The 10,920-nt window shown below is 41.0% G+C and overlaps 1 protein-coding gene across 1 annotated transcript; it reads left to right on the top strand.

Moving 5' to 3' along the window:
- Positions 1 to 557: 557 nt before the first annotated feature.
- Positions 558 to 8,800, top strand: Ptgs2 (prostaglandin-endoperoxide synthase 2). Its single transcript, XM_057770656.1, has 10 exons — positions 558 to 774; positions 1,519 to 1,635; positions 1,749 to 1,892; positions 2,509 to 2,652; positions 3,212 to 3,393; positions 4,294 to 4,377; positions 4,501 to 4,747; positions 4,916 to 5,202; positions 5,580 to 5,727; positions 5,978 to 8,800. The coding sequence occupies exons 1-10, from the start codon at positions 723 to 725 to the stop codon at positions 6,385 to 6,387; spliced, it is 1,815 nt and encodes a 604-aa protein (XP_057626639.1). The 5' UTR covers positions 558 to 722; the 3' UTR covers positions 6,388 to 8,800.
- Positions 8,801 to 10,920: the final 2,120 nt, after the last annotated feature.

Genomic DNA, 10,920 nt, shown 5'->3' with positions numbered 1-10,920 from the left:
GTGAAGCTCAGACTCTGTCCCTTGGAAACGCCTGTTCTAGGGGCCGGCTAGGACTGTGGTGCCTCGGGCCAGTTCTGTGAGAAACTTCACCCTACACCCGCCGGTACAGATGTGGACCCTGGCAGCAGCCCTCTCACTTCATTGAAAACTTCATTAATTCATGAAATAAAAACGATAGCTGTGTGCGCGCGTTCAGAGCAGCACGCGCGTCAGACTGCACCCCAGCTGGGGGTGGCGCGGGGATTCCCTGCGTTGGGACCTCGGATCCCAGTAGGGGAACCTGTGGCATCTCCGCGCTCCTCGGTCCCAACCTAGAGCATCGGAGGCGGAACTGAAAGAAAGCCGGGACCCCCATAGAGAGCCAGCGTGAGCGCCTGCACAGTAACCACTCAGGGCTCATGGAGGGGAGGGGGGGGATGCAAGAGGGCGGCTTCTCGTCTTCCCACGATTCCATTTACGTATGGAAAGCCCAGCCCCCTCCAGCCTTACGCAACACCCTGAGGGGTAAGAAGGGGAAAGACGGGGCGGGTGGAAAGAACCAGTCACCACATGATCACGTGGGAGCCGCTTTTCAGGCTTTAAAGCGAGGTTCTCCCCGTTAGCAGCCAGTTGTCAAACTGCGAGCAAGAGCTTCGGGAGTCTCAGAAATCTACCCACGAAGGAGTTCGGCGCTGCATCCCGCCAGCTCTGCTACTACCGCCGCCGCCGCCGCGACCTCCACGATGCTCCTCCGAATTGTGCTGCTCTTGGCCGCCCTGGCGCTCAGCCACGCCGGTAAGTGGTCCTGCGCCCTAAGGCGCCTGTCAGATCTCCGTCTCAGACCCCTTTTCCCAGTGCAGAGGTGCTGCGTAGGGGCAAAGAGTCTGGACCACTTGGGTACAGACGAACTGCAAGGATGGCTTGCTTTTGGCACAGGTTTTCAGGTTATGGGCCAATTACTCAACCGAGCAGAGAGTCACTCTCGTTTGCAAAAAGAAAACAAAAAATAGCCGTAATAGTTTACAGGTTGTCATTATAGTAAGACGAGATATAATCAATACATGCAAAGTGCACTGTGGGGGCGACTGAACAGGAACGATTGACTTAAAATACCTGCCAGCGCTTTTCTGCCCCCAGGAAAGTCCAGAATACATTTTTATTTTAACAAAAGGTTATTCAAAATGTTAAAAGGAAACTGTTGTACTTTGGTTTTCTTTACACTAAATTTTGACTAATGTACTAGCTCAATCCATTTTAATTTTGAACGTGTTCACTAACAAGTCTAATCTGAACATCCAAGACGTCCCTGTGAAAACGTTAGTAATGCGAGATGTGAAGTTAGTCTTCCGCCCTTATTTCTACATTTACAGCCCCGTGATGAGACAGACTTAATTAATATAGTCTTTTGCTTTTTCTGGGACTACGTGTGCATTTCTAACTTACCATTGTCAAGTAGACCCATAGTAACACAAATCCTTAAGATAAGGTCGACCAATAGTGCCTTATTTATTTATTTATTTATTTATTTATTTAATGTAGCAAATCCTTGCTGTTCCAACCCCTGTCAAAACCGCGGTGAATGCATGAGCGTAGGATTTGACCAGTATAAATGTGATTGCACTCGGACCGGATTCTACGGGGAAAACTGCACGATACGTAAGTTTCTCCTGGTGTTTCTTCCTTTGGAATGGGTCAGTTACCATCATTTTGTATATTTGTGTCCTGTGGAGGAGGCCCACTAATTTCTCCCGTGTGCTTGCGCTCTCCAGCTGAGTTTCTGACAAGAATCAAGTTGCTGCTGAAGCCCACTCCAAACACAGTCCACTACATCCTAACCCACTTCAAGGGAGTCTGGAACATCGTGAATAACATTCCCTTTCTTCGAAGTTCAATCATGAGATATGTGTTGACATGTAAGTACAAACCTCCCTTGCTTCTAGCATCCGCCAACAAAAATATGCACTAGAAACCTAACCCAAAGAAATATTCCCAACCTTTTCAAAATGGCTTGAAACACACCTCTTCAATCCCCACCTCCTCCCCGGAAATGCCCAAAATACTGATATATGATCCTGTAGTCAGGATCCTATTTATGACCTCCGACCTTCAGTCCCGTGGAGGAAATGTGCTTTATTTGTTTATTGAATACCTATGGCTCCCAGAATTGTTCGGAACATGCAGCACCCTTTAAAACAAATGGTTGATTCAGCTTTGGGTCAGAAGAGAAAATAACTCTCTATAGTTCTAAGTGAGTGCCATGCCCAACTGTAATGGTCATCAGCTATGGAAGAGAGAGTGGGTGGGACCTGAGAAACCAAGACTACTGGAGCATAATGTCCTGTGTAAAGCCCTAGCTTTGTCAAAGATGCTTTTGCAGTAGCTGCTCGTGAAAGTGCAGTCATTGTAAAGCAGGGTATCCTTGTCTGATTGAAATCAAATCTCCATGCTTCCCACATTGCACAGCGATAATTAACATTCGCTTGCTTTTTCATATGACGGCCAATCATTTTCTTTTCTTTAAAATTCCAGCCAGATCACATTTGATTGACAGTCCGCCAACTTACAACGTGCACTATGGTTACAAAAACTGGGAAGCCTTCTCCAACATCTCCTACTACACCAGAGCACTTCCTCCTGTAGCCGACGACTGCCCGACTCCCATGGGTGTGAAAGGTGTGTGAAAAGCACTAGAGATATAGCAATTGCAGCCTCGACGCTTGTGTGTGTGCTTAGAATTGACCTTGGATCGTCACTTGTTTAAAACTGAGATGCTTTGGGCTTTAGTATGGTTATCCACAAAGGATGTTTAAGTGCCTCGTCCATAAAAGTAAATCTTCATTTTGATATAGCATCTTAACATTATTAGTCTATTGTGCTACATAGAATTGGTATTAGCTGAAACTGGTAAAACTATTCAATAAGTTGTTCCCAGTAACTTAGAAGTTAATTCGTAGTCTTGGGAAGCTAGCTCATTGCCTGTAATCTCAGTACTAGATAGACTTCAGGCAAAGCACTAATAAATTCAAGGCCAGCCTGGGACAGAGAGTGAGTTTAAGTCCAACCTGGGGTACAAGCATAAAACTGTGCCTCAAAGCAAAACAATTTTATTGGTGTTATGATCCTCCTTGAGATTATGTTTATAGGTGATGAATGCTTTCGTGAATCAGACAGTCATCAGTTGGCTTCAGCAAATCTTTGAAGGGGTTTTGACTCTAGAATTTCCATGTTTTAGGGAATAAGGAGCTTCCTGACTCAAAAGAAGTTCTGGACAAAGTTCTTCTAAGGAGAAAGTTCATCCCTGATCCTCAAGGCTCGAATATGATGTTCGCATTCTTTGCCCAGCACTTCACTCATCAGTTTTTCAAGACAGATCAGAAGCGAGGACCTGGGTTCACTCGAGGACTGGGCCATGGGGTAAGATAGGCTTAACTCCGAATTAAAGCAAATCCTTAGGAAATGCTGACATCTTGCCATGCCAAACAAATCACGCCCATTTTTTATATAACAGCCACATCTACTAGAACCATAATAGAGTGTTCTGTTTTCATTTACTAGTTTAGTAAAAATAAGCAGACATACACAGAGTTATATAATGTAAATTATCCTTACATTTTTAACTTAAAATTTTGGTCTACAAAAAAAAATGCTACATCTTCCAAAACTTAATTAGTTAATGATTGGTAAGCTGGGAAGTAGAACTTAGAACTTTGTGATTGCTAGGCACTGGCATCTGCCACTGAGGTAGAGGCCTAGTCCTCCAGGGGGAAAAAAAAAACCTGCACCCTGATTATGCTGCTTTAAATAATATAAAAGTAAGTATCATGGTTATAATGAGACATATGCCATATTTAATATAAGATACCAATATTATTCAACATAAAGAGATATACAGGGGTGAATTAAGGAGGGCAGAAGAGAGGAGAGGAGGAGGAAGGGGAGGCTACAGTCAATATGTAAAATAAATGAACTAATTAATAAAATAGAGACATAAAGGTTTGGAGCTCTGGAAAAGGAATTATTTTTGTATTTTGTGGCTATGAAAAAGTCATTTGTTGGACTTGTAATAACTCAGTGCTTAAGAACACTAGAAAACCTGGCTTCGGTTTCCAACACCAACCAACTATAACTCCGGTTCTGGGGGGTTAATTAATGCCCCCTTCTGACTTTTATGGGCATCAGGCATGTACATAATCATACATATAAAAATAAATCTAAAAAACATTTGTTGAATTTTAAGGACACCCAAATCATTAAAATTTCATAACAAAAGATAGTAAGACATCAACAAATTGAAATTTCTCCATAATTTTCTAGGTGGACTTAAATCACATTTATGGCGAAACTCTAGACAGACAACATAAACTGCGCCTTTTCAAGGACGGAAAACTGAAATATCAGGTATTTTCCTTATGTTTTAGAAATTATCACCTGCCATTTGCACTTACATTTTAAAACTGCTTCTTGTGTTTGTTGGTTTGTTCATTGTTTTAACTCTCTGCTATTATTATTGTGGTGGTTTAGGTCATTGGTGGAGAGGTGTATCCTCCCACAGTCAAAGACACCCAGGTAGAGATGATCTACCCCCCTCACATCCCTGAGCATCTACGGTTTGCAGTGGGGCAGGAGGTCTTTGGTCTGGTGCCTGGTCTGATGATGTATGCCACCATCTGGCTGCGGGAACACAACAGAGTGTGTGATGTGCTTAAACAGGAGCATCCTGAGTGGGACGATGAACGGCTCTTCCAGACGAGCAGGCTCATACTGATAGGTGAGCAAGAGAAAATCAATAAGACCATCTCCCCTCCCCCCAAAAGAAAAACTCATGTGTTACCTTTGCTATGTTTTGACTGTCTGTTGTGAAGAGTGAGCATGAACATGACTGGGAACATACCTACCGTTTGATTGTCAGGAAAATAAACTCTGTGTTGTGCAACAGGGGAGACTATCAAGATTGTGATCGAAGACTACGTGCAGCACCTGAGTGGCTACCACTTCAAACTCAAGTTCGACCCGGAGCTGCTATTCAACCAGCAGTTCCAGTACCAGAACCGTATCGCAGCCGAATTCAACACACTCTATCACTGGCACCCCCTGCTGCCTGACAGCTTCCAGATCGAAGACCAGGAGTACAGCTACAAGCAGTTCCTCTACAACAACTCCATCCTCATCGAGCACGGGCTCACCCACTTTGTTGAGTCATTCACCAGACAGATCGCTGGCCGGGTAAGCATCATTCCTGAAAAGCAAGAACAAGCCGGTCAGGAACTTTTGAATTTCTGTCATAGAGATAATTTTTCCTTTTACTAAGAGAATTACCAGATGTTCTCCTGGTTTTTGAAACATGAAACCTAGATTTTCGACAGGCTATAGTTTTGGTCTACAATCATCAAAGCAGATAACAACACATTATCTTAAAACTAATACTTGAAAAAGCTTGCAATCGTCTGGCAGATTATAAAAGTAAATATTCAGACGTGTCTCTCAGCTTGCTTTTTGTAACTGTAAAAGGCAAATCCATTACAGACTAGAGGTGTTGAGGCCAAGACGTAGGACAACAGGAATATGCCTAAGAATTGCATTGTACTTTCCATTTCCCTCAGGTGGCCGGGGGTAGGAATGTTCCAGTCGCAGTAAAAGCTGTGGCAAAGGCCTCCATTGACCAGAGCAGAGAGATGAAGTACCAGTCCCTCAATGAGTACCGCAAACGCTTCTCCCTGAAACCTTACACATCATTTGAAGAACTTACAGGTAAGAGCTGGTTTCTGAAATCCCTGGAAGGATCAAGGATGAAATGGGAAAAGAGGAGAAGGGAGTTTGGTACGGGATGAGCCTCCTCCTCCTTCTCTTCTCCCTTTTAAGGATTCGGTGTATTGAGAAGGAGGGGTGGGAATAGGAATGGGCTAGGGAGCAGGGGAAAAAAACCTTTGCTCAACAGACAGAACTATTTTCTTTTTTTCCTAGTTTGACATAACCTGTATCTGTCTTCTTTATCTTCCAGGAGAGAAGGAAATGGCTGCAGAGTTGGAAGCCCTCTACAGTGACATCGATGCCATGGAGCTGTATCCTGCCCTGCTGGTGGAAAAGCCACGTCCAGATGCTATCTTTGGGGAGACCATGGTAGAACTTGGAGCACCATTCTCCTTGAAAGGACTTATGGGTAATCCCATCTGTTCTCCTCAGTACTGGAAACCAAGCACTTTTGGAGGAGAAGTGGGTTTTAAGATTATCAACACTGCCTCCATTCAGTCTCTCATCTGTAATAATGTGAAGGGCTGTCCCTTCACCTCCTTCAATGTGCAAGATCTGCAACCTTCCAAGACAGCCACCATCAATGCAAGCGCCTCCCATTCCAGACTAGATGACCTCAACCCCACAGTGCTAATCAAAGGGCGCTCAACTGAGCTGTAGACGTCTACTGGTCATATTTATTTATTTATATGAACAATTTAATTTAATTATTTAATATTTATACCAAATACCCTTTTCACTTAACATCTTCTATAACAGAAGGCAATGTCGTGAACAATGTTACATTTGTGACGATTCCTGTGTTTGTACTTTAAATACGTGTTGCCCTCAAGTGAAAGAGAGAAACAGTTTTCATTCTTTTACATAAACCAGTGGGAAGTGAATTTTGATATCTTTTTACTTGAATTTCAGCTCATAGTCTGTCTTGATAAGAACAGAGGAAAGATGTTTGAATACTTAGATGCTGTTACAAGATGAAAAATGCTGCAAGTATCTACACTGTTGTTTAGGACTGTATCTTCCTTGCTACATGAGGAGCAGCTAATGTGGAATTTTAAAGAAATCTAGCGTATCTTTATCTCAGAAAACAAAAGGGTACAAATTCAGTTTTCAATGAACATTTAAGACAGATCCTGCCAATGCGTTCAATTTTAAAAACAGCCTTAAAGCGAATCTTTTGAATTTCTAAATTGAGAGTTTGGATCACTTTTGAATATCCTTACTTTCTTAAGCTGTTAAACTTGGACCCACACCAGAAAACAGCTCATAAACACAAGTCTCTAAAGCTAGTAGAAATTACATTGTGATTGATGGTGAAAATGCTATGGCGGGGATTTTTCTTTTCTCAGCAGCTTACTGCAGTGGTAAGACATTCCTCGTGAGTCAAGATGCCAGTGTAGGAAGGTGCTGGGGCTCCTGCTGCCCTGTCTTAAAAGCATGTTCTTTAAAGAGTTGGTTTATAAGAATAGTAGCAAGCAAAATCTTTAGCAATAAAAGACAACCAAGAACAGAAAAGGATTCCAAATTAAAGATCACATTTGGGGTTACAATTCTGAAGGACATTCTTTGATCCTTTTGTGATGCTGGCCTGGTACTAACAGATTTTTGCTGTGTGACTTACCAAGCTGGGCTTACACAGTTTTTCTCCTGCACAGTATGATGTAACAGTCACTCTCACAGTGCAAAACATCAGTGGCCATGTGAGTTTCTTCAAAACATTGAAATCTGTTCCTTTTCATGCTACCCGAAGTGCAGTAGGCTCATATACTGTGTGAGTCCAGCCTGGATGCCAGCATCCTGCTCCTCTTATTTCTTTTTTCTTGTTGCCAGTTTTTTATTTGTTTGTTTGTTTGTTGCTTATGAGAAACTGCTGATAGGTTTTTTTCTTTGTAGTTTTCCAAGCTTTGTTTTTTTGTTGCTATTTTCCGGGTTTTTGATATCAGGTCTATTCTCTCTATAGCCTCTATTAATATTTCCTCTACTTGAAGTTTTACATTCAGGAAAACCTCAGCTCAGGACTGCTAGGTAGCTCCCCTTTGGAGGAATAAATCTATTTTAGGCAAAAGGCAGACATTTTTACTTATAATTAGTTTTACTGAAGGATCCGACCAAGATGCCAGTACTTTACATGGAAATGCAGGGGATCCGTGGCAAGACAGTTACATTCTTGTTGTGAAGAATGGCTTTCTTGCTTGCAAATAAGTCAGTTAGTGAGTAGTTCTGGGCAATAGTAATAAATATAAAACAATAATGATGATCATCCTACATCTCATTATCAGCTGAGGTACTGTATATTACTTAATTTATTGAGGATAATTATGTCTTTTAGACATTATTGTTATAAACTATGTTTAAGCCTACACGTGTTTGTCTTTGCATTGTGTCAGAATCAATGTACCTTGTTTTTATGATTACCTCTCTGAATTCCTGTGTAAACAATCAAGCAATATGATGAGATTAATGTTCGTGGGTAAATTTTAAGAAGACTAGTCTGGTATATAGAGAAGTTTAAAGTTTGAATTTACCTCTATAGCAGACTGCAGAGAACATTGTATCACCTATGTGTGTTATAAAGACTGTCATTTTAGACATTGGGAAGGCCCTGTAGGTGCTTTACTAATTAGTTAAAACTTCCCTGACTAAGAAACTATCTTCAAAGCACTATAGGCATTAGTATTCACAAATCAAGAACTGATTACAGATAATATTTATGTAAATAACTAAAAATGTGTCTTACTAAGAGAAAGGAGAAATTTCTTTTATTACAAAGAAATCACAAAATGCTTTAAAGATTATATGCTTAAAACGTTCAAGACGAAAAGATAATCGACTTTAGAAAAAATGTATAAAAACTGTTAATGTCATTGAGTCTGTTTTTAAGCAAGTCAAGGTGATTGTTGTGAGCGTGAACCTGATGACTGAACCTGGAAATCCAGGTTAAGAGTGTGAGTGTCACAGTGCCTGAAAGAAGCGTGTGTTTAAATTAACTTATGTGAAAAAGAAGTCTTAGAACAAATGCTTGTTTATTTTTATACTATTTAAGAATTGAAAACTTCTGAAAATAAAATTTGATTGTTTCTTTATATTTGTGCACTGGTTTCTCTGAATGATGATTCTTAAACCATCATTTTGTGTTCTTTCATCCACAATAGGAGTAAAATGCAGCTTTAGTGGTAGAGCGACTGCCTAATATTTAGGAGGCCCTGGGTTCTTTCTTCCACACCAAAGAAAAATCTAGACTGCCCGTTAATGAAATGGCTCTGCCTTTGGTCCCATGGACTCTTCCAAGAGTCACCACTCAGTTGCTGAAGAACTGTTAAAATATGTGTTTTGTGCTATAGGAGACACCGATGGGCTTTCTTTCATTGCCTAATAGACGTAAATGTTATATATAAAAGTCAGACTGGGCAGGTGAGACAGGTTAATGTGTAAAGGTGAACTGAATTCGGAAATCCCCATGGTGGAAGCAGACTGACACTTATGAGTTGTTCTCTGACCTACACACACACACACACACACAGACACACAAATAAATAAATATAAATGCAATTTAATTTTTTAAAAAAGACAAAGATTTGTGTTACAAAGGAGGTACAAAATATGAAAAGGAAGTTCAAATGAAAGAGAGATGGAGGGAAGGAAAAGAAAAGAGGAGAGAATAGAAAAAATTGGAAGTCAGTCCAGCATGCTGGTGCACCCCTTTAATTCCAGCAAATAAAAGACAAAAGGCGGGTGGATCTCTGTGAGCTTCAGGCCAGCTACAGCTACACATGAGACGCTATCAAAATAAAGCAAAACACCAAACAACAACAAAAAACACACACAAGTGCACAAATATATAAAAACGATAGAAGTTCAAACAGGAACAGATTGGACTCAGCTGGGTAAACCATTAAAACACTATATATGACTTTCTGTGTTCCCTGTTTTTTAACGTCTTAATAATTTCTATAACTCCATGGGCCACATATTTCATACCTTTGCTGGCCTTTCTGACCCTTGGTGTTCTCTTTCCCAGCAATACATTTTCCCATCATACTCCTGTGCCCCTACATCTTAACCTCATCACCATTACTTTTCATTACTTCAAAGGCCTTGATTTCTGTCCTGCTCCTTGACTTACCTACAGTCCAGGTTACCTATTAAGCTTCAGAGTCTCACATCTGATTTACACGTGCACTGAGCCCACTGCTGACGTCACCGTGTCATTACTTAACACCCACTTATATCCTTACTCTCCTCCGCATCGAGCAGAGTCTATCGCTCATAATCACTGTCCATCTGTTCAGTCTTCCACTGCACTCTCCTATTCTACTTAATTGGAACATTTTGCTTACTTTCAGCCATTCAATGACTATTTTCTTCTTTCCTTCCTTCCTTCCTTCCTTCCTTCCTTCCTTCCTTCCTTCCTTCCTTCCTTCCTTCCCTCTCTCTCTCTCTCTCTCTCTCTCTCTCTCTCTCTCTCTCTCTCTCTCTCTCTCTCTCTCTCTCTGTAGAATCTCACTGTGTAGCTTTGGCTGGCATTAAACTTTCTAAGTAGGTCAGGCTTGTCTCTCACAGAGATCTACCTGTCTCCACCTCTGAATATTGGAGTCAAAGGCATGAACTATCATGCCCAGGTACATGCTTCTTTTCATGTTGTTTGTTTTGTGGTGTTTTTCTTTTTTTTAAGACGAAGTCTCACATTGCAGCCCAGGGTGACAATCAACTCATGGCAATCCCAGCTCAGCTTCCCAAGTGTTGGTTTTACAGGTATGAGATCCAGTCCCTGACTTAACTTCTCCTATATTTGGCTCTTCAGTAGCATTTAACTCAAGATCTGTCTTTATCATTTGCACATACATACACACACACACACACACACACACACTGTGACACAGTTTGATGTTCTCCTGTTCCTCTGTTGTATCTATAAGTTGGCATACCATAATATCTTTCATGTCAATAGTACTCAAACTCTTTAAGTTCAAATAGTAATCACTCCCATGTTTATATTTCCAGAATTAGCTTCTTATCAGCAGTTAGCAAACATCCACTCAAATCTACAAATGTAATCATTTATTTTCCATTTCTACTTAAACAATACGTGCATCATATAGGCCAAACAATAATTATTTAAAGTTAATTAGATAATTACCATCTTCTACTTTTAAACAAAAGCCTTTTCTTCTCTCTCATACCTGCCCTAGTGGC

The sequence above is a fragment of the Chionomys nivalis genome, chromosome 5 (genome assembly GCF_950005125.1).
Source record: "Chionomys nivalis chromosome 5, mChiNiv1.1, whole genome shotgun sequence".
Classification (NCBI taxonomy): Eukaryota; Metazoa; Chordata; class Mammalia; order Rodentia; family Cricetidae; genus Chionomys; species Chionomys nivalis.
Note: the sequence above shows the minus strand (reverse complement) of the source record. Positions and strands in the feature narration are given on the sequence as shown.

Excerpts from the sequence above, each read along its gene's own strand:
- Ptgs2 (XM_057770656.1), top strand. The coding sequence starts at position 723 with ATGCTCCTCCGAATTGTGCTGCTCTTGGCCGCCCTGGCGCTCAGCCAC. Across the intron at positions 775-1,518 it reads CCTGGCGCTCAGCCACGCCG|CAAATCCTTGCTGTTCCAAC; the intron begins GTAAGTGGTCCT and ends TATTTAATGTAG. Across the intron at positions 5,728-5,977 it reads ATCATTTGAAGAACTTACAG|GAGAGAAGGAAATGGCTGCA; the intron begins GTAAGAGCTGGT and ends TTTATCTTCCAG.